The following is a 22,739-nucleotide window of genomic DNA, read 5'->3' as shown; positions in this document are numbered from 1 at the left end:
CCTCCCTCCTTCCCATCTAGCACCCAGACACTCCCTCCCTCCCTCCTTCCCATCCAGCACCCAGACACTCCCTCCCTCCCTCCCTCCTTCCCATCCAGCACCCAGACACTCCCTCCCTCCCTCCTTCCCATCTAGCACCCAGACACTCCCTCCCTCCCTCCTTCCCATCCAGCACCCAGATACTCACTCCCTCCGTCCTTCCCATCCAGCACCCAGACACTCACTCCCTCCCTCCTTCCCATCTAGCACCCAGACACTCCCTCCCTCCCTCCTTCCCATCCAGCACCCAGATACTCACTCACTCCCTCCCTCCTTCCCATCCAGCACCCAGACATTCACTCCCTCCTTCCCATCCAGCACCCAGATACTCACTCCCTCCCTCCCTCCTTCCCATCCAGCACCCAGACATTCACTCCCTCCTTCCCATCCAGCACCCAGATACTCACTCACTCCCTCCCTCCTTCCCATCCAGCACCCAGACACTCCCTCCCTCCCTCTGCTCAGGCCAGAAGTCCAGCTGCTGCCAGGCATGTCCCCCGGGACCACTGTGAGTCCCCACCTCTCCCACTACTGGTCCCTCAGCTGCTCTGTTGTGTATCTTCCTTGGATATGTGTGCACAGCCTCTCCTCCCCTAAGCCCTGGGGGCTCCTGCTAAGCTCCAGGTGAACTTGCCTCCACCCACTGCCCCTGCTCTTCTGGACCACTTCCCACATTCCAGGCCTCTGTGGTCTCGCTTCCTTGGAAGCTGCTGTGCCTCCTCTGCCATTCTAGGACCATGCTTGGAAGTCCTAATAAACGCCCTCCACGTGGTCTGGCTTCGCTTTGCTCTCTTCTTTGGGTCATTTCTGGTTGAACTGCTGGCCAGCCCAACAAGAGGCCAGGACACAGGTGCAGCCTCCTGGGGCCCTCATGCCCAGCTTCAGCCCTTCTCCAGGCCCCAACACGCATTAGTCTGGCACTGGTGCCGTCCCCAGAGGAATGTACCAGTCCCAGGGAGGATCAACGGAGCAGCCATCCCCACCCCAGCCCAGCAGGCAAGTCCATCTCTCAGGGCCCTGATGGGTGAGTGTCAGAGGTGGCAGCAGCGGGGTCACTCGCAGGCACAGCCGCCCCCACCGTCCTGCATTTCCCCGTGGAGTTGCCACTCCCTGCCGAGTGGGGGCTTACTGGATACAGAGTCCAGGCCCCAGACAGAGAGGACGGTTTGCTCCACCTGCAGCCCAGCCCCTCAGTCCTCACAGGGAGATTCAGAGTCCCGGGGACAAGTGCCCAGGCTCAGCTGTCCAAGCCTGCCCCGCCTCTCCAGCTCCGGAAGCAGCCCAGCTTCCTTCTACTGCCCCTACAACTCCCGTGTCTGAAGCAGCCCAGCTTCCTTCTACTGCCCCTACAACTCCCGTGTCTGAAGCAGCCCAGCTTCCTTCTACTGCCCCTACAACTCCCGTGTCTGAAGCAGCCCAGCTTCCTTCTACTGCCCCTACAACTCCCGTGTCTGAAGCAGCCCAGCTTCCTTCTACTGCCCCTACAACTCCTGTGTCTGAAGCCTGCTGCCCAGATCATGAATATCCTGAAGTCTTTTTTAACAGAAAATAGATAAAGCTCCAGCCTGGGCAACAGAGTGAAACCTTGTCTCCGTTAAAAATAAAAAGGCCAGGCATGTGGCTCAGGCCTGTAGTCCCAGCACTTTGGGAGACCGAGGTGGGAAGATCACTTGAGCCCAGGAGTTCGAGACCAGCCTGGCCAACATAGTGAGACCTTGTCTCTAAAAATACAAGAATTAGCAGGGCATCATGGCACGCGCCTGTGGTCCCAGCTACCCGGGAGGCTGAGGCAGAAGAATCACTTGAGCCAGGAGGCAGAGGCTGCAGTGAGCCGAGATTGTACCACTGCACTCCAGCCTGGGCCACAGAGTGAGACCCTGTCTCAAAAAATTAATTAATTAGTTAAAATAAAAAATACATAGCTGGGCATGGTGGCATGAACCTGTCATCCCAGCTACTCAGGAGGCTGAGGTGGGAGGATCACTTGAGCCTGGGATATCAAGGCTGCAGTGAGCTATGATTGAGCCACTGCACTCTAGCCTGGGTGAGAGTGAGACCCTGTCTCAAAAAAAAAAAAAAAAAAAAAAAAAAAAAAAAAAAATGAAGAAAGCAAAAGGATGCAGCTGAAGGCCCCTCCCTCCTGATCGCAGCCTCTGACTGCAGCCTCCTGATCGCAGCCTCTGACTGCAGCCTCCTGATCGCAGCCTCTGACTGCAGCCTCCTGATCGCAGCCTCTGACTGCAGCCTCCTGATCGCAGCCTCTGACTGCAGCCTCCTGATCGCAGTGCTGCTTTGCACCTCCCAGAGGAAGCGGCTCCTGGCGACCCCATCGCACTCCCAGCTCCTCCAACACACCGTTCTTCCCTTCCCTCTTCATCTGGCCAAGAACTGCAGTGCTGAGGTCGCTGTCCCTCTGTCCCTCACTCTGCCGGCTGGCCCCTGCTGCACCTGGCCCTGTAACGCCGTCTTCCTGGGCTTCCAGGCTGCGTCTGTCTCAGTTCCTGTGCCCATTCCTCTGACTTTCCTCTATGTGTGTTCTCTCCCTGCCCCCAACCTCCAGGCCTCCATCCAGGTGCCTCCCCTGGGCTCCCAGCCACGCTTACGGCAGCCTCCAGATGTGCCCCAAGATCGAAGGGAAGCTGCACCTGGGCACATGTGAAGCTGAGCTAGCATCTTCCTCCAAACTGCCCTCTCCCCTGACCAGCTGTGGCAGCTGGACTCCACCCCACCCCCAACCCTGCCATCTTCACTGAGCTGCCAGATATCTTCAGGGTCTGCCCTGCCTCTCCCCACCACCACTTCTTTAGCTTAGGGTGACTTTGGCCCCGATTTGCTCAACAGCTCTGGGCCAGCAGGGCTGTCAACAGCCATGTCCACAGGTGAGAGCATCCTGGGAGACGCCCATGCTTTGAGAGCGCCCCGTGACAACCGAGATTCCTCTACAGAATTTATTTTTGGAAGAAAGCATGTTCTTTGTCCAGGAGAAGATGCTGATTTTGGAGAAAGACAGGAAGAAGTTGGTGACTTTAGAAGATACTGTGCCTTTCAGTCCAGGCTTCCACCACCATGACGGACGGCTAGAGAGCGGGAAGCAAAGGGCCGGCGGCAGAAAGGCTGGGGGCCGTGCTGGGTGCCACGTGTGTTTGGCAGGGAGAGCCATTCCGCTGTGCTTGCTGGGGCCCCTCCTCTGCCGCCCCCCCGTGCAGTCCCTCAGCCCATCCCTGCAGTCCCTCAGTGTTGAAGGACCAGAGAGAGGAGGCCAGTCCACACGAGAAGGGCGGAGGGAGCAGGGACTTCCCAGAGCCCCGCCTTGCCAGCCAAACAGCACACGGTGAGCAGGGCCTGGAAGCCCCGGGGGGGCCGCCTCAGGCTTTCTATTTTGTTAGAACTACACTATATCCATGAAGTCAGTGGTTTGAACCTGCCTTGGGGCCGGGCAGTGGGAACTTCATGGTTAAGGAACTCCCGGAGGCCCTGAAGCCTCAGCCCCACAGCAGTGTCTGGTCAAACCCACCTACAGCAGTGAAACCTTCCACCTCAGGGCATCCCAGGCTTTCCAGGCTTGAGAGGAAATTCAGGCGTCACTGTTCAGCTCGATATTGCCTCGTGGCCAATAAAAACAGTGGCTGACCTTCAGGAAGCCTTCGTGACCTGTTTTGAACCACATAATCCTCACGTGGCCCTGTGGGGTGGGCGGACCATGACCCCATCTTGCAGAAGAGGAAACCGCAGCCCACAGGGTGATCTTCCAAGGTCACACAAGCCAAGTGAGGGGTGAGAGGTGGACAGAGGCAGAAACCAACAGAACACCGGGAAAGAAGGTGTGGTGGCGAAATGACACTCCCCCAGACGATGTCCCCAGCCTCATCCCTAGAAGCTGTGAATCTGCCCTTATAGTGAGAAAAAGCACTTTGCAGATTGACTACAGGTTGCTGATTAAGATCCTTGAACATTTTTTAAACAGACACATCATCGTTGTACATATCCATGTGGTTCCCAGAGATGCTTCCACTGGGACAGCGTGGAGTGGTCAGGTCGGGAGGCCCAGAGCTCCCATCACCTCAAACATGGACTGTTTCTGTGGGGAACATTTGATACCTTCCTTCCAGCGACTTGAAACCATATATTCTTGCTGATTTACAGTCATCCTACAGTGCTATCTAGAAGAGCGGTCCCCAACCTTTATGGCACCAGGGACCAGTTTTGCGGAAGACGACTTTTCCACAGACCAGGGAAGGGATGGTTTGGGGATGATTCAAGTGCATTACATTTATTGTGCCCTTTATTTCCATTATCACATTGTAATATATAATGAAATAATTATACAACTCACCACCATGTGGAATCAGTGGGAGCCTGAGCTTGTTTTCCTGCAATTAGATGGTCCCATCAGGGGGTGAGGGGAGACAGTGGCAGATCATCAGACATTAGATTCTCATAAGGAGCGACATAGACCCGTCACATGCACAGTTCACAGCAGGGTTCATGCTCCTCTGAGAATCCAGTGCTGCCACCGATCTGGCAGGAGGCGGAGCTCAGGCAGTAACGCTCACACGCCTGCCACTCGCCTCCGGCTGTGCAGCCCAATTCCTAACAGGCCATGGCCATAGTGGTCCCCAGTACCAGGGTTGGGACCCCCTGCTATAGAATACTAGAACATGTCCCTCCTGACCAGCTGCAATCCTGTGTCCTTCAACAAGCCTCTGCCTATCCTCCCTGCCCTGCCCTTCCAGCCTCCAGCATCTCTTGCCCTGTTTTCCTTCTGCGAGATCCATGTTCCCTGTCTTCTATCTCTGAGCCAAGTTCAGAGCCCTGAGATATGAGATGATCCTGCCTTAGCCAGGAGACCCTAGTGCCGTCACACATGTTCCTATGAGAGGGAGGCAGAGAAACCACCCGGGAGAGGCAGCGTCCGTGTGAGCACAGGGGTGGAGACTGAAGCGATGCGGGCAGAGGCCACCATCCACCCCACTGAGCAAAAGCTGGAAGAGGAACAAAGGGGCCTCCCTGAGCCTCTGGCAGGGAGCACAGCTCTGCGGACTCCTCGCTCGCTCTCAGTAACACTGCTCCCAGGCATCTGGCCTCCAGAATAACAGAATACATGTCTGTTTTTTAAACCATCAAGTTAGCGATGATTTATTAGAGCAGCCACAAGAAACTCTGCAAATGTATGTGAAGCATTGTATGATCGACGTAACTTGCACAATTTCCGGGTATTCTGGTTTAAAACATCTTTCAGACGACAGTAATAATGAACTAGCAATCGCGAAATAGAGCCCCAGCCTTCTAATGGGTCAGGTCTAGCCCCTTCAATCCCTGGCGGACGAAGGTGCTCTCAGTCTTCAAGGACCTGACTGCCTCGCCTCCTTGCAGGGCCTCCCTGCCTCGGGCTCCCACCCTCCAGTGGCTGTGGTGTTCCAGCTGCCCCTGTGTGCCCCACAGGCACCTGCTGCCTGCTGCAGTGCAGTCTCCTCGCTCCCTGCCTGCCCACAGGTGGCTGTCTCTGTCCTGCTAGCCCAGGGCCTGGGCAGCCTGAGTGCAGTGGTGCCTGCCCACTGCCTCCTTGAGAGTGGACACCACAACTTTCATCCCTGGCAGAGCATCAGTCACTGTCTTCTGACCACCAATGAGCAGCCCAGGGGTTGTCCACGGGCCCGTGGACAGATGCCTCGGCTTGGCCCCCAGGAAAGGTGCACTGGGCATGAGGGTCTGTGCTCACACACAACGTGGCAGGAGAAGATGCAGAAGCAGCGCCAACCACCTCCTTGGCGGGCAGCAGAGGCTAAAGCCAAGCCCACGAGGCCTCCGGAGCCCCCAGCCTGCGAAGTGCAGCGCGGCCACACACCTGGCTGAGCCCCTGCTGGGCCCGCACCACAGGCGCTGTGAGCAGGTGTGGCTGGAAGGGACTCACACCTCCGTGTGGCGGCCGCTGCTGAGCCGGATGCCAGCCACCTGGTCCCCTGCCCACAGACACAATCCCACGACCTGGAGCCCACGTGTCTCAACTGGCAGAAAAATCGCGTGGGCTGCTGGCACCCCAGGCAGGACACAGACATCCAGGGCGCAGCCTGAGGCAGGAACAGTGGGCCGCAGTCACGGGCAGAGCCGGGCCTGGAATCACCACCCTCCCTTCACCTGCAGAGACCTGGCGACAAACACAAACGGAAAGGGGCTCCAGGCCCCAGAGCGGGGCTCAAGCATGAGCCATTCTGTGAGCTCAGAGTCCAAGTCACCCTGTCATTGGGTCCCCCAAGATGAGAGCCCGGCACCCAAGTGTTCACACTCCGGAGCGTGATCCTCCCTACCCACTGAGGAGTAGGTCCTACCCACTGAGAAGACCCAGTCAGGACCTGCCAGCCCAGACCCAGCGCAGCCAGGGCTTTTATGACGGGGGAGCCTCTCCGGGGAAAATAAACCAGCCCTGATGAGGGGTTCCCAAGAGCCGGCTCCAAACACCAACAAGGAAAGAGGAACACTGAGAAGCCTCTTACTAAGACAACACCCAACACATAGGGATATAAAAGCTCCCAGCCCCGAGCGCCTCGCACTCCCTCCCCCACTCCCTCCCCCGCTCCCCGCTCACCCACTCCCCCCTGCACTCCCCACTTACCCCTCCCCCACTCCCTCCCCTTCCTCTCACTCCCTCCCCTTCCCCTCACTCCCTCGTCCACTCCCCTCTCCACTTCCCCCCACTTCCCCCATTCCCTCCCCCGCTCCCCTCACTCCCCCTTCCACTCCCCCCAACTCCCTCTCCTTCTCCCCCTCACTTGCTCACCCACTACCCCCACTCCCTCACCCACTACCTCCACTCCCCCCACCTCCCACTCCCTCACCCACCCCTCCCCCACTTCCTCCCCTTCTCCCCCCACTTCCCCCAACTCCCTCTGTCACTCCCTCCCCCATCCCTCCCCTACTTCCCCCTACTCCCTCACCTACTCCCTCCCCCACTCCCCCCCACACCCTCACCCACTCTCTTCCATCTCCCCCAGCTCAACTCCCAGCATGGCCACGTCCACCATGTCTATCTGCTCCAGTGACCTGAGCTACAGCAGCCGCGTCTGCCTTCCTGGTTCCTGTGACTCTTGCTCTGACTCCTGGCAGGTGGACGACTGCCCAGAGAGCTGCTGCGAGCCCCCCTGCTGTGCCCCCAGCTGCTGCGCCCCGGCCTCCTGCCTGACCCTGGTCTGCACCCCAGTGAGCTGTGTGTCCAGCCCCCGCTGCCAGGCGGCCTGTGAGCCCAGCCCCTGCCAATCAGGCTGCACCAGCTCCTGCACGTCCTCGTGCTGCCAGCAGTCTAGCTGCCAGTTGGCTTGCTGCACCTCCTCCCCCTGCCAGCAGGCCTGCTGCATGCCCATCTGCTGCAAGCCCGTCTGCTTTGCGCCCACCTGCTCTGAGGATTCCTCTTCATGCTGCCAGCAGTCTAGCTGCCAAACAGCTTGCTGCACCTCCTCCCCGTGTCAGCAGTCCTCCTGTGTGCCCGTCTGCTCCAAGCGTGTGTGCTGCAAGTCCCTCTGCTGTGTGCCCGTCTGCTCTGGGGCTTCCACTTCATGCTGCCAGCAGTCTAGCTGCCAGCCGGCTTGCTGCACCTCCTCCCCCTGCCAGCAGGGCTGCTGCGTGCCCGTCTGCTGCAAGCTTGTCTGCTGCAAGCCCGTCTGCTGTGTGCCTGTCTGCTCTGGGGCTTCCTCTCTGTGCTGCCAGCAGTCTAGCTGCCAGCCGGTTTGCTGCACCTCCTCCTGCTGCAGACCCTCCTCCTCCATGTCCCTCCTCTGCCGCCCTGTGTGCAGGCCCACCTGCTGTGTGCCCGTCCCCTCCTGTTGTGTGCCCGCCTTCTCCTGCCAGCCCAGCCACTGCTGCCTGGCCTCCTGCATGTCCCGCCTCTGCCGCCCTGTGTGCTCTGCCTGGCCTGCTGAGGCCTCTGCTCAGGCCAGAAGCCCAGCTACTGACAGGCAAGTCCCCTAGGACGAGCCAGGCTCAGGTTCCCCCCAACCTCTCCCACTGCTGACCTCTCAGCACACGCACTAATACACGCCGCACTAGTACACACCACACTGGTACACACCGCAGTGTGCAAGCTGGCTGACCTCACACCCCACAACCACGGCTTACCCATCCACTACCTCCAAGCCAGGCCCAGGTGACCACGAGACAGCCCTCTCCTATTATTGAGGGGCCCCACGTGTTCCCTGGCAGAATAGTCACCCACAGCCACAGGAGGTCCCTGGGCCCCCCTGCCCTTCTCCTCCAAGCCATCAGCCGCCCTTGCCCACCACGTGCCTCACACAATGAATAAACTGGCCTTGCCTGCCTCTGCGTGCTCATCTCCCGGCCTAGTGTTCTATTTCACTCTTTCTCTGGCCCTCTGTGCAAACACAGCCCTGGCTTTGGCAACCCTAGCCATGTCGTGGGAGCATTTCTAGTGGTGCTGAGTTCCAGGCTCCCATCCCTGCAGCCCAGGCCTCCTGGATCTGCACCTCCAGGCAACTCTCAGGGTGACCCTGCTGCAAATCCAGGATTCAGGTGGTGATGTCTCTGGTGGCACATCTGACCAGAGGACTCCTTGGCAGGAGGGGCCTGGTGCCCCCATGCCTCCCTGTCCCTGGTGAGTTTGAGGAACCCCGGGGACAGGGCCCAGGTTGGCCTCTGTGCAGGGCCCTCAGCAGGCACAGCTGAAGCTGAGTGTCACTGTGGTCAACCAGCTCCTGGGTGGGGTGGGGTGGGGCCTCCCTCTCCCCTGGAGCCCTGGCATTTTATTTAAATGGCCAACGCCTTCTGTTTGTGCTTGTGAAGGGTAATGCAACACCTCTTCTTTGGCCCCAGGTCTAGCCAGGAGCGGCAGAGGTCAGAGGGAAAGAGGCCAAAGGGTACATGACCTAGGGATCCCACAATGGGATCTGGGGCCCAAGCTGGCCACTCTTTGGGGGTTTCCTTTGGGGCCAGTGTTTTCAGGATCCCCAAGGGTCCCACACCCAGGCTCACTCCCCACCAGAGCTGCCTCCTCACCTGCTGTCCCCTCCACACCACACCAATGCCACCACCCAGCTCCTGAGACCCCCCAGCTGCAGTGGAGCTGGAACAGGGTGGGACTGAGAGGGGTGCACAGGGCTGCAATCCCAGGAGGCCCTGAAATCCAGCAAGACGTTCCCAGGACCCTCAGTGCAGGTCTAGGATCACCTGGCCTCTGCCTCCTCTGGAGAGTGTGGGCAGATGCCCTCGACTGGGCCCGCTTTTCCAGTGCCACTCTCCCTGCAAGGTCCCTCAGTGAGAGGAGACCCTCAGTGAGAGGAAGGCCCTCCCGCAATTAGAACAGGGTTGGTGACAATAGGTTCAGATGGATTGGGTCCTACCATCGTCTTCCTAGCCCCTGGGGGTGGGGAGGTAGCTGGGACCCTGCCCCCTGCTTCCCTGGGGTACCCCACCACCACCACCACCACTCTCCAGGGGTCCCTACCATGGAACATGGGGTGAGAGAAGCCAGTTCCCCACTTCCCTGGCTGTTGGGGCCTGAAATTTTCTGTGGCCTGTCAGTCCAGATTTTCCCCCGTCTGTGACATCATCAGCCTCCCTCTAGCCAAGTCCACCCCCAACCCCCAGGGAACCCAAACAGTGGGGGGTGGCCCTGACCCGCCAGAGCTGTTGGCCTCCAGCGGCAGGTAAAACCCACGGCCTTCTCAGAACAGGTTTCTCAACACATGAGACAGAACACACCAGACTTCCAAGGGGGACACCTGGATGGAGCTGGTTACCCAGATCGTTCAGAACCAAAGGGCAGCGGCTTGAGAATCTTTCCACCAAGGCTTGGATGAACAAGAGGAGCAGGGGTCTCTCCAGGATGGGCCCACACGAAGTTTCCACAAATCTACCATGGGGACCAGAAGCAGAGCCTTGTTGGGTGACAGTGGCAGGTGCTGCCCACTCAGCGGTGCGCTGCCTCCGCACCCATCACTGCGGAGATGTTTTCAGGAGAAAGATGCAGCAGCTCCCACCCAGTCACGGCCCCTGCACGCCATCCATGGACCCTGGATGGAGCCCAGCTGCCTCGGGGGGCGCAGTTTAACTACAAAGGAGCTCTGGATGCCCCCCCCCGCCCAGATACGCTGACCTGTTCTCCATGGCCGGCGATGGCCTGTCCCCAACGACTGGTGACCCTTCCCTGGCGCCCCAAGCTCAGCCCCTAACCCCCAGCTGCAGATCGAGGCCTGGTGTGAGCACGGGTTCCCCCAGACCCTTCCCAGTGCCCACCGGCAGCCTAGGCCGGGTAGAGTTGGCAGCGCCTCCCCTGCTGCAAGACCAGGCTCTGGTAGAAACCTCAGAAAACATGCACCGGCAAAACCAAGGAAGGGCGGCTGCGTCCCGGGTTCTTCCGCGCAGGTGTGTGTACCCGCAAGCACTGACCCACGCGCACACACCCACGAGCACACACCCATGCGCGCACCCACGCTCACACACCCACGCGCATGTACCCATGTACACACCCGTGCGCACACCGCTGTCCCCAGCCGTGCAGTACGACCCTCCCGGAGTTCCCGGCTCCGACCCGCATGCAGCACACTCTAAACGCTTCCCACGCAGTCATTTTGCTGCGCTGCGCTTCACCCACTTCTCAGAGGAGGCAACCGAGGCGGAAGTGCCGGTGGGGGGTATTGAGCAGCCCCGGGACTCAGGGGTCGCCCCGCCACCGCTATCCTGCCCCAGCTGCTGGGTCAGGGGCCGGGGAGGGGCTCCCCAGGCTGAACCCGACTGGGTCACCCTAGAAGCGAGGCGAGTTTCTCTTCTGTTTCTCTTCGGCGCCCCCAAGCCCCTGACAGTGCCCAAGGTGCCCATGGGATTGGATTCGCCAGAGTCCCCTATGCAGATCCCACCCAGGGCCAAAGCCACCCCCAAGCCCCATCTTGGTGGGGGCGATGAAAAGTGAGCCATCAAGAGATGGGGTCCCTCCACCCCCAACCCCTCCAAGGACAGAGGCGGGCAGGGAAGCACCCACTTTCACGTCCGTCCCCACCCGACTTTCCTAGTGGAATTGGTGCCCGCATCAGTTGGGGGTTCTGGGAACAGTAAGGCGGGGTCGCCTCCATTTATCAGTTGGGTGGGACCAGGGAGCACCCCTAGCCCCAGCCCAGGCCATCAGGGTGCGAAGTTCACTGGAGGCGGATTTGGATTAGGAAGGGGCAACATCCAGGAGGACTGCACCTGCCCTCCCCACTCCTGCTGCTCCACCCCCGCCCCCACCCCAACACCAAGGTCTCCACCAGGAAGATGGGGGTGGGGAGAGGACGCAGGCTGGAGAGGGTGAGGGGAGAGAGGACGGGGGGTCGGGAGGGTGAGGGGTAATGGCGGAGGCCGAGGCTCCGCAGCTGCGGGGCCCAGGGAGGGGCAGAGGAGGGGCATTCAGCTGTGAACCGAGTCCAGACCCGTCGGGGCCCTGCGTGTGCGGCTCCTTATCCTGGAAACAGGGAGGCTGGAGATCCTTGGCTTGTCTGGAGCAGAACCCTAGTGTCCAACAGAGTGCATGGGGCTCAGCCCTAAAACTAAACATTCTTTGTTTCCTGATGACCGTGGGGACGCAGTGGGGGATGGGGGGAAACGCCCTGGCCTTATAGTTTAGAATTTTATAAAAGGAAAGGCGTGGCCACTGACAGTTTGCTCTTCAGGAGTCCCAGAGTGACTGACTGGCTCCGGACAGGGAATGAGGGGGTCCTTAACACTGATATTTGTTTTCCAAGAGACAAAGGTGATGGGTGAGGCGGCTAAGCCTCTATAGGTGGATGTCATTCATTTCAGAACATGAATGGATGCAATAAATAAACATGATAGAAAAATGCCACAAGCCCTAGGCCCACTGGAGTGGACTGGACAGTCCGTTCCCAGTGGGTCCCTCAGCCTCGTTCCCCCACCCTGTCCCGGAGCCCTGGGGCTCACACACATCCTTCCTGGCTGCCTGGCCTGTGGCCCCTGATACCCCCCTCCCACCGCCCCCTGCACACACACACCACACACAGCACAAGACAATAGAGATATGAGAGAGAAAGAGCCAGCAAGGACGGGAGAGAGAGGGAGTGCAAGTGTGCGCTGGGGGTAACCTGTGCATGCATGCACTGGGGGTAACAGGCTGGAGCTCAGATCCTTCCTCCAGCCCCCAGCAGGGGGGACTTCAGGCTCCTGCTCTGAGTGGGGAGCTGGGCCCACTGGACAGAGGACAGGGCTGCCCTTGCGGGTCAGGAATGGGTATGCTTCCTAACTGCAGGACACTCAAAGAGCTTTGGTCATGCACACGCAGCCAAGAGAAGGTGTCACTGGCACAGAGCCTTCCAGAGCGGCCTTGGGGACCTCGCTAGGGACCAGGACTCCCACCACTCACACTCCTTTAGGCACTGAAGTCCAGAGGACAGAGGCTGAGGGCAGAGCTCCTGGGAGCACCAGTGGAAGTAGGAGGGCTGGGCTGGAAAACCTCCCCCAACCTCCTATTGCAAAGGGGCTCCAGCCAGCAGCCTCCAGGCCCCAGTGATCTTTTAAGATGCAAATCTGCACCATCATTTCCTCAGTACCATCTCCAGTTCCTGGGATGCACCCCGCCCGTCCCCAGGCCCAGAGACCTGACCACTCTCATTCCTCCCTCAGCCCACCCTGGGGTCTCTCCACCTGCTGACAGCCTTCCAAACTGCAGTCACCTCCCCAAATGCTGCTCCCTGAGGCCCCCCAGGACACCTGCAGGGCCGGCACAGCCCACAGGACCTCACAGCACTCGCTCCAGGCAGAGCGGCAGTTTGGCCAAGTTACCAGCTCCGTGTGGGCAGGGCCCTGGCCTGTGGCTGCCACATCCCGGGCGGGGGCACGGCCCTTCCTGGCATAGATGCTGAGCAAATGTAGGGGGAAGGGGAGTGGATGAGGAGAGCTAGGTAGCTCAGGGGCTGAGGCCTCACTGAGCAGGGTCCTGCGAGACCGGTACCGCTGACCGTTCCTGCGGTAACACTCAGGACAGGGAGAGGCAACGGAAAGAGACCTGGCAGCCCTCGCATCCTGCAGTTCCTCCACTCCCAGCCTCTCAGCCCTCCCTCTGCCCAGCCCCCCAGAGCCCACCAGTGACCCCGGCCACTGGGTCCAGCCCTCCTCAGAGGGTTCCCACGGAATCTCCCGCCTTGACCTCCTGTCCACGTGGAGGTGATGTGGGTTGCTCTGAGTGAGGGGTGCTGAGCCTAGGGTGCAGCCCACTCTCCTGGCTCCGCAGCACCACGCAGCCCGGACCATAGGCTCCTTAGAAGAATCGGAAGGGTCCCTGCCCTTCCACTGAGGCTTGGCAGGGAGGCTTTGCGCTGAGGCTTCCTACGGCGGGTGTGAAAGCACAGGCTTGTCCTCCACTGCTGCCCACCGGGCTGGGGCCGTCTGAAATTCCCATAACTTCCCCAAAGCCTGCCAGTCACTTGATTAGCAAACTAAGTCCTAGAAAGCTGCCGGACAAGGCAAAGCGAGAGGAGAGGGGAACGAGTGCCGGAAATCAAAGCAGGTTCCCCTCCCAACTCCTCCAGAGAAGGGGCATGGGCCCCGTGGCAGACCCAAACCCCCAGCCTCGCGACCGCCTGTACCCTGCGGGTCAACCACCAGCCGCGGCTCCACGCCGCGGGCACAGACTCAGGGAGCAGGATTAGAAAGCTGAGACGGCGCAGCCAGGGCCCGGTGCCTTCACGCACACACGGCACAGCCCCAGCCAGCGGGGCCCACGCGAAGGCGGAATCCCACAGAACCCTACAGCGCCAGCAAGCGCCTGTGCTTCCCCAAACGGAATGGAACCAAGGTGACTTCTACAAAACGATCTGAAACCCTGGCTGGCCCTTATGCAATTCTCTTGGGAGTGTTCCAAATTTAGCTCAATATTACTTGCTTGACTTTTATCTTTCCTCCCTGGTTCGTGGTATTTATAACTGGGTCATCTTTTAACTATTTGCAACGTAGCTTCAGGGGAGAGGGGGCGGGTTTTATAAATAATCTGTATTATTATTATGCAGGTTGATTCTGTTCCCCGAGCTAAAGGGAACATGAAAATACATGTCTGTGACTCATGCCCCCCACCCCCCAACTCCAGGGTGTGCTGAGGAGTCGCTCAGCTGCCCCGGGGTCCCCAAGCCGGGGAGGGAGAAAGGCTGGCACTGGGCCCCAGATCGCGTGAAGCCAGGGGATTTTGCTCTGCGACAAGCTGACTTGGCTCTCGTATTGTTTGCAGAATCACCCGGTTCCAAGGCAGTCCCTGCAGGCAGGTGCAGCTGTGCTGGAGCCCAGGGAGCAGGGGCTTCAGTCCTGTCCCCAACACGCAGGCAGCAATGGTTCCAGCACAGAAGACCTGCCTGCCTCCCACCGCACAGCCCCAGGGCCGCCCTGGAGGCACAGTCGGCTGTCCCTGGGTGGGTGGAGACGTTTATGACCCCCACCTCCACCACCCACGCGAGTCAGCACGGTCCACACTCGGGTGATCGTGCTCATCCCCTGGTCATGTCATTGGGATCTGAGCGCCATCCAAGCAGAGAGCTGTGGCCTGGTGCCTGGGGTAGACTTCATCTATTCCAGGGAACCAAGGATGCATGATTTGCAAACAAAACCAGAAGTGCAAGCCATCTCCTCACCTACCCCGACAGGCGCTGCCGAGCCTGAGTGCTCGAGTCACTAATTTACTGTCCTGGTTTCTAGCAACCAGGTCTAGTTGTCCTATTCCTTTATTAAATTTTGGTTTGATAAGTAAAATCCCTCAGTAGAAACTCTAGAAAAGTATTAGTGTGCCATGGTCAAGAGCAAGCCAAATCGCCTTTCTAAAAGGTGGGAAGGAAACCCCCAGGCTTCGCCAGGATCCCCCGGGTGAGCCAGCCCAGTGCTCTCCACTCAGACCAGGTTATGCCCCAAAGAACCGAGCTCTTCACTCCGGAGATGGTTGTGTTTGGGGCTGTGCCTGTGTCTCCAGTTTTTCGCTCATGTGGGGAAGGAGCAGGGCTGCTGTGGCCTTTTGCTTTGCTGAGTGCAGGCTGGGGGCATCTCCAGCAGCTAAGGAAAGGACTCATGCACAGCGGCCTGCTGGGCTGCTGCGACTTCATTCTTCATTCCCAAAGCAGGTGTCAGCCTCTCCCCCCCCCCGCCCCTCTCCCCAGGAGGCCCAGCAGGTAAGCACTTGTGGAGGCCCCGGTGGCTGCTGGTTAGCTCTTGAAGCTCGTCCCCACCCTGCGTGCGTTCTAAAGAGCCGCGTTTCTATTGCAACTGCCCGCCCTGCGCTTTCATCTTTCCCACCTGTGCTCCTCCCGCCTCTGCCCGTCTCCCCAGGGTGCTACCTGCCAGTCCTGCCAAAGCGTCCTCGGGCACCGCGGCTTGAATCAGTGTTTGAAAGTGGCATTTGCAACTCGACACCCCTCCCAGCTCCCCTGCAAGTTCCCCCCGCCCAAGTCCCTGTGCCCCTGCCTTACCTGTGCAGGGCTCCCAACGCTGGGTGCCATGGCTGGGGGCCACCAGGGGCAGCACAAAACACAGCCTCAGCAGGGCAGACATGAGGGGCTTGGGTGCCAAGCTCCATCCAGGGCTCGGCTCAGCCGGCAGGGAGGTGGCTGCTCCTCAGACGTCTGCGTCAGCCTTTCCAGGGGCGGCCGTGGGGCCCCCGGGGGTCACTGCGACGGCCACATGCCAGCGGCGGGCGGTGGGGACAGAGGTGGCCCTGGCGGTCGCAGTGGGGAAGCTTCTGGTTGCTGCCTGCGGGAGGCAAGTGGCCCTGGCAAGTGGGGCTGCAGCCGCTGGTTTATCTCATTTCCCTGATGGGCTTGGGTCCTGCGTGCAGGTGACAGGTGATAACAATCTTGGCACGGCCTGGGATTAGTCGCTGGCAAAGCACACTTTCCAAAAGGAAAGACAGAACTAGGTCGTGCTGCGGAGAGCTGAGAACAAGCCAGAGAAACTTAGAAGACCCGTTTCCCTCGGGCGCAGGCTCCCTGGGCTCACCGCCTTTTAGGACCAGGGGCACAGGCGACCATGGCAGGCCGGGAGTGGGCAGGGTGGGTGCACTCTGGCTGGGGTTTGGGCAGCAGGTCCCCACAGTCTGCTGGAGGGTCCTAGAGGCAGGTCCAGGCTCTGCCAGGGAGTCCTAAAGGCAGGTCTGGGCTCTGCTGGGGGTGGGGGTGGGGTCCCAGAGGTAGGTCCTCTGCTCTGCGGGGGGTGGGGGGTCCAGGTGGCAGGTCCTGGGCTCTGCTGGTGGGGGGGGGGTGGTCCTGGAGGCAGGTCCCAGGCTCTGCTGGGGGTCTAGGCGGCAGGTCCCAGGCTCTGCTGAGTCCCCCAGCGGCAGCGGCCGTCCCCAGGAGGGGCTGGGCTCCCTCGGAGGGCTTTTTATCTGGTGCCCAGCCCTCCCGAGGGTGTGTGGGTTTGTCAACTGTTGGGTTTCAGGAATTTCCCTCTGGAGGGAAGTCGGTCCTTAAAGGGAACAGCTAATGAGAAGGAGCAGAGGCAAGTGTCCCTCGGGGAAGGGGCGCGGCCATGGTCACTCATCCAGTGCCGAGGACCCTCGCGTCTGACCTCTCGACACTGCAATGGGCATGAAATGCCACTCGAGGGGAGCAGCTATTAACTAGGAGTGTTCTTTTTACAAAAGTGCCCTGCCCCCCTACCCTCTCCAAACAGCACCGAACGCAGCGTTCTTGCAGAAATTGCCAACGCAACTGGGTGATGGGTTTCTGTGTCTGGTGCGGAGGCCCTGGCAAACTGGTCTGAGGCCGACGGCTTTCCCTGGTTCACAGGCCCCCAAAATGCACACTCCCGCTGGTTTCAGAAGGAAGCCCCAGCTCCAGGACCTCAGATACAATGAGTTTTCCAAGAGCACAGACCCTGTCATTAGGGCTTGTTGAGAGAGACAGAGACAGAGACAGAGGGAGGGGAGGAGAAAGGGGCCGAAGAGAGGGACAGAGAGTGAGGAAAGACCTAGAGGGAGTGGGAGAAAGAGAAAGTGGGGAGACACAGAGAGCTCCTGGGGCACTGGAGGCTCTTCCCATAAACAGCACCTGTGATCAGAGAGGCTCATGCTCTCTCCCTCCCTCTTCCTCTTTTACCCGACCCCACCCCCAGGGATATTAATTCATAATTAATATTAATTTACAGATATTAATTCGTAATCCTATTTATGAGGTTTGAGTTAACTGGCATCATATGAAAGGAGGTTGAAGGTCTTCCATTGTATGTGACTCCTCTTCCAGCACCCAAGTGAGCCCTGGGGTGGGGTGTGCCTCCTTCCGCCCCAGGACCCTCTGCCAGCTCTGGCGGGCACACGGTGCAGGGACAGAGGCTTCCTCAGTGGGCTCCCCACCCTTCTGGGGCTCAGCAGCTGGAAACGCTCCACACAGCACCATTCATGACAACCCTAACCTGATGAGGGAGGACGTGGTTCCCTAAAGGAGCAAAAGGCCTGATCGTTGTGTAAATTTGGAATAAATGGAGTCTTCCTCTTTTGTTTCCCAATGGATGGGAACTTCATCCTGGGCCAGCTGCGGGTCACAGTGGCCTCTGAAACCATGCCCCTGGGGGGTGGGGACTCCCTGCAAAGGATGGGCAGGTGGCACTCCAGAGCTCATTTAAAGAATCACAATTATGTTGCCTTGAACCCTTCTGGGAAATTTTCCTTATGTTACATTTGATGCAGTCATACTAGTAATAGTCTCAAAGATAAATAAGGGTGAGCCAGTGGAAATACTGCTCATATACAAAACTTCACAAAGATGTGCTGAGTGCAGGAGGAAAGCTCAGAGTTCCCTCCTCTACAGCTCCCTGTGTGACCCTGGACAAGTACTTAAATTCCCCAAGGTTTAACTTCCACGTCTGTAAAATGTGCCTAGGAGGACCTGCGTGGTAGACTGTCCTATAAATTAAGTGATAGGTACAACGTACCTAAAGCAGCATTTCTTGAACCGTGACCCAGGGAACACCAGCTCCAAAATGCTCAATGAGAAAAAGCAGGTGCATTTGTAGGTGGACTCCACTGCCCCTTCCTCAGGAACACAAGCTTGGGTCACCCACGCGGAGCTCTGAGACACTGGTGATCAGAAGCCTGCCTAGGCTGGGCGAGGTGGCACCCACCTGAAAGCCTAGCACTTTGTGAGGCTGAACTGGGAGGATTGCTTGAACTGAGTTCAAGACCAACATTGGCAATATAGTGAGACCCTATGTCTACAAAAAATTTTAAAAATTAGCTGAATGTGGTGGTGTGCACCTATAGTGCCAGCTACTCAGGAGGCTGAGATTGAAGGATCACATGAGCCCAGGAGGTGGAGGTTACAGTGAGCCATGATCATACCGCTGCACTCCAGCCTGGGCGACAGAGGAAGACTCTGTTGAGAGAGAGAGAAAGAGAGGGAGAGAGGAAGGAAAGGAAGGAAGGAAGGAAGGAAGGAAGGAAGGAAGGAAGGAAGGAAGGAAGGAAGGAAGGGAGGGAGGGAGGGAGGGAGGGAGGGAGGGAAAGAGGGAGAGGAGAGGGGAGGGGAGGGAAGGGAAGGGAAGGGAAGGGAGGGGAGAGAAGGGAAGGAAAGGGAAGGGAAGGGAGGGGAGGGGAGGGGAGGGGAAGGAGTCCCCACCCAAAGCTCGTGTCAAATTGTAATTCCCACATGTTGAAGAAGGGGCCTGTTGGGAGGTGATTGGATCATGGGGGTGGTTTCTAGTGGTTTAGCACTATCCCCTTCGTGCTGTCTCATGGTGGAATTCTCGTGAGATCTCTTTCTTTAAAGGTATAGGGCATTCCCCTTTGCTCTCTCTGTCTCCTGCTCCACCATGGTAAGATGTGCTTGCTTCCCTTTCACCTTCCGCCATGATTGTAAGATTCCTGAGGTCTCCTAGCCATGTTTCCTGTTAAGCCTGTGGAACTGAGTCAATTAAACCTCTTTTCTTCATAAATTACCCAGTCTCAGGTAGTTCTTCATAGCAGTGTGAAAACAGACTAAGCGAGAAAGAGGAAAAGAAAAGACAGAAATCTCCCACATGATATGTATTAAAGTCTCATGGAGACGAATCCCCAGAACCCACTAAGAGAAACGCATGTGTAAAGAAGAAAGCATGTCCCTGCCATAACATCAGACATCAGAGCTGAGCTTCATTCCTGGGAAGCAGGTTGGGTAAGCACTGCAATTGTTAATGAGGGAATTCATGGCCCACCAGGCCCTCACAGCATAGGAAGGAACAGCAGCCCATCCCAGGTCTGCTAACTCTGCCTCCAAACAATAAAAGAGAAAATGTCCCAAGAACTTCCCCCAAACACTTCCTGGTACAGGCTGTCACTCAATTTGTCTGCTTCAAGGGAAATAGAGACGATCAATAGAAGAGGAGGAGGGCTCCATCTATTCTCTAAGGACACAGGTTGTTAATCAAGTCAGATCAGTAAGCAAACCCCAGGAGGTCATTATGGGCTTCATCAAGATGAAGAAGTAACCCTGAGCATGTCATTGTTTGGCCAAAGGTGCCTGTGAAGTGTGTCCATGTCTTTAAATGTTCAACCTACCCCAACCAGGGAACAATGCATTCTCCAAGAAAACAAGAAACGGAGTTCAAAGAGAAACTGGAAATGATAACCGTATGTTACAAAAATAACACTCTTGCATTCACTCCTCCAGTTTTGGGTTCTGTTAAACTAAACCATCACTTCTGTGATCTATGAACTCCAGAAGGACTTTGTATTTTGGTTTTTGTTGTTTCCTTTTTAGAGATAATGTCTTGCTCTGTCACCCATGCTGGGGTGTAGTGGCAAGATCATGGCTCGCTGCAGCCTGGAACTCCTGGCCTCAAGTGATCCTCTTGCCTTAGCCTCCCAAGTCGCTGGGACCAGAGAGGCACATACCACCATACCCAGCTAGTTTTTAATTTTTTTGTAGAAATAGAGTCTCACTATGCTGCCCAGGCTGGTTTTTAATAATTTAAAGTCACAACAATTCTTCCAGGATACACCATCACTTGGTATATAATGACCACTGTTGTATGATGTTTGAAAAGGTATCTGGAAAAAAAAAAGAAGGCATGCACATGACGTCTGACAATGAGTTTAGATAGACTGGAGAGTACTTGGCAAGCCTGGATAATGAACATTAGCCAGCTGTCTGGGTGATATGGCCTGGCTCTGAGTCTCCTCCTAAATCTCATGTTGAATTGTAATTCCCAGTGTTGGAGGAAGGACCTGGTGGGAGGTGATTGAATCATGAGGGCGGATTTCTCCCGTGATAGTGAGTTCTCGGAGATCTGATGGTTTAAAAGTGTGTGGTGCTTCCCTCCCTCACTCTCTCTCTCTCCTGCTCCACCATGGTAAGATGTGCTTTCTTCCCCTTCACCTTCCACCATGATTGTAAGTTTCCTGAGGCCTCCCATTCATGCTTCCTGTTAAGCCTGCAGAACTGTGAGTCAAATAAACCTCTTCATAGATTACCCAGTCTCAGGGAGTTCTTTATAGCAGTGTGAGAATGAACTAATACACTGGGGTTATATGCTCTTGGGCCAGGCCCTCCAAGGCTGGGCTCCTGTCACTGAGCAACTGGGTCCATCAGTCATTGAGTCACCTGGCCAGGCACATGTGAGGTCCATTGTCTCCAGAAAATACATGCTAGAATTCCAATTTGAAAGTCATTTAGATCTCATTAGTTATTTAATAAGAAAATAACAGATTATTTTCTCACATAAAGAGTTCTTTTTTTAAAACAAAAAATACTGTAGGTCTTTTATATTACTAAGAACAACATAATTATTAATCTTGACCTCCAAAGAGAGGAAATTTTGGTTCTTAAAATCTAACACTAGAATCTGACCGTTGACCTATTACATTAGGGTCTATTTTTTTTTCTTTCAAAGAGATCTTTAAATAGTAGGGTGTTACCCTTTGTCTGCTTTATCCTGATTGCTTCTGTGTGTGTGTGTGTGTGTGTGTGTGTGTGTGTGTGTGTGTGTGTATGTGTGTGTTTAAAGATGGGGTTTTGCCATGTTACCCAGGCTGGTCTTGAATGCCTGAGCTCAAGTAATCCAGCTGCCGTGGCCTCCCAAAGTGCTGGGATTACAGGCATGAGCCACCACACCCAGCCTGCTTCCCTGTTTTTGATGCTTTGTTTTACCTTGTCATTTTGCCAGGTATTTTAAATGTTCATTTAATCAGCAATATTTTCTGCGAGACTTTATGTGTCTTAAAATACAATTTTTATTCTAATGCTCACTAAACTTGCAGACAATTTTTGAATTACAATTTTTAGACTTTTTTGCCATTGTATGTGTCTATTTAGATTGCTCTTCCATCTGGAATGTGATTTTGCATATGGAATGCAGTGAATCTAACTGTTTCCAGAAGGTCATTATGCACACTCCATTTATTACATACTTCTTTCCCACCACCTTGAAATGTCACATTTATGATTAATTAGGCTTCTATATATACTTGGATCTATTCCATTAATCTTGGCTCTATTTATCTCTGTCAATTTCCTTTGTCAGCATTATATTATTTTAATAACAGTATTTATAGTAAGGGTTCATACTGATAATATATGCATTAGTTTCCCTTTTCAAAAATGTGTTAGAAATTCTAACATACTTACTCTTCCACATGGACTTTAAAAATTATTGGTTTCCATCTCCCAAATCAAAATCAAACAAACAAGGAAAAAACACTATAGAAATACTTATTAGAATGGCAACACATCTATAGATTAATTTGAGAATGATGAACGTTTTTATGATATGAAGTCTTCACACTGAAGATATCTCTCTGTTTATTCCAATCTTTAATCATTTTTTAATTATAATTTTGACAGTAGAAGTCCTGTATTTTCTCTGTAAAGTTCTTTCTATACATTTCTTTGTGATTTTATCATTATTGTAAATATATTCCCCCATTTCTATTTGTAATTGGTTATTGCTTGTATAAAGAAAATTGTTTCATTTTGTACAGTTATCTTATATCTAGCAACCTTAAATTTACTATGTGATTTTAGAATCTCTTGTTTTTCTAGGATAAATAATTTTCCTCTTCAGTTTTACTATGTGTACCAATAGATTTGTTTTCTTATTTTATAGCATGAACTAGAGCCTTCAAAACAAATGTTGAAAATAGTGGCAATAGTAGACTTCTTATTTCATTCCTAATTTCAGTGGTAATGGCTGTGGGGTTTGGTAGTCATTATCATATTAAAGAATTTTTCCTCTTTTCCTCTCAGAGTAGGAATGGCTGCTGAATTTTCTTTACTTTTTTTTTTTTTGAGACGAAGTCTCGGTCTGTCACCCAGGCTGGAGTGCAGTGGTGCGATCTCGGCTCGCTGCAAGCTCTGCCTCCCAGGTTCACGCCATTCTCCTGTCTCAGCCTCTTGAGTAGCTGGGACTACAGGCGCCCGCTACCACACCTGGCTAATCTTTTGTATTTTGTTAGTAAAGATGGGGTTTCACCACGTTAGCCAGGATGGTCTCAATCTCCCGACATCGTGATCCCCGCGCCTCGGCCTCACAAAGTATTGGAATTACAGGCGTAAGCCACCACGCCCGGCCGGCTGCTGAATTTTCTTAAATGCTGTTGCACATCAGTTGATATGGTTTCACATTTCCAATTTTAGTTATTAATAGAATTAATTACAAGTATTGCTTTCCTAATGCTGAACATCCTTACATTCCTGGAATAGATTACACAGAGTGAGGATGCATTTTTCTTTTCATACACTTCTGAGTTCAGTCTGATGTTGCATTTGTAC

The 22,739-nt window shown here is 55.6% G+C and overlaps 2 protein-coding genes across 7 annotated transcripts in view; one reads left to right on the top strand and one right to left on the bottom strand.

The window, feature by feature from the left end:
- Positions 1-16,355, bottom strand: part of TSPEAR (thrombospondin type laminin G domain and EAR repeats) — a 228,583-nt gene extending 212,228 nt beyond the window's left edge. For 3 of the 5 annotated variants that reach the window (XM_077995537.1, XM_077995538.1, XM_077995536.1), the window contains exon 1: positions 15,474-16,355. In XM_077995537.1, coding sequence (XP_077851663.1) covers positions 15,474-15,555 — 82 coding nt within the window. In that variant the 5' untranslated portion in view covers positions 15,556-16,355. Of the gene's footprint in view, positions 1-10,511; positions 10,583-15,473 lie in introns of those variants that run through there. The other 2 variants (XM_077995544.1, XM_077995542.1) reach the window with 2 other exon arrangements.
- LOC144339595 (uncharacterized) lies at positions 7,039-8,120 on the top strand. 2 transcript variants are annotated; one of them, XM_077995653.1, is made up of 2 exons: positions 7,039-7,407; positions 7,531-8,120. In XM_077995653.1, exons 1-2 carry the CDS (start codon positions 7,042-7,044, stop codon positions 7,996-7,998), a joined length of 834 nt encoding a protein of 277 aa, XP_077851779.1. In that variant the 5' UTR covers positions 7,039-7,041; the 3' UTR covers positions 7,999-8,120. The 2 variants fall into 2 exon arrangements, with proteins under 2 accessions (XP_077851779.1, XP_077851778.1); XM_077995652.1 differs by having other exon boundaries at positions 7,039-8,120.
- Positions 16,356-22,739: the final 6,384 nt, after the last annotated feature.

This window comes from Macaca mulatta, chromosome 3, assembly GCF_049350105.2.
Source record: "Macaca mulatta isolate MMU2019108-1 chromosome 3, T2T-MMU8v2.0, whole genome shotgun sequence".
In the NCBI taxonomy this organism is placed as follows: domain Eukaryota; kingdom Metazoa; phylum Chordata; class Mammalia; order Primates; family Cercopithecidae; genus Macaca; species Macaca mulatta.
This window is presented reverse-complemented; position numbering and strand designations above follow the sequence as displayed.

Bases quoted from the DNA above. Each gene is read 5' to 3' on its own strand.
- LOC144339595 (XM_077995652.1), top strand. From the start codon at position 7,042: ATGGCCACGTCCACCATGTCTATCTGCTCCAGTGACCTGAGCTACAGC.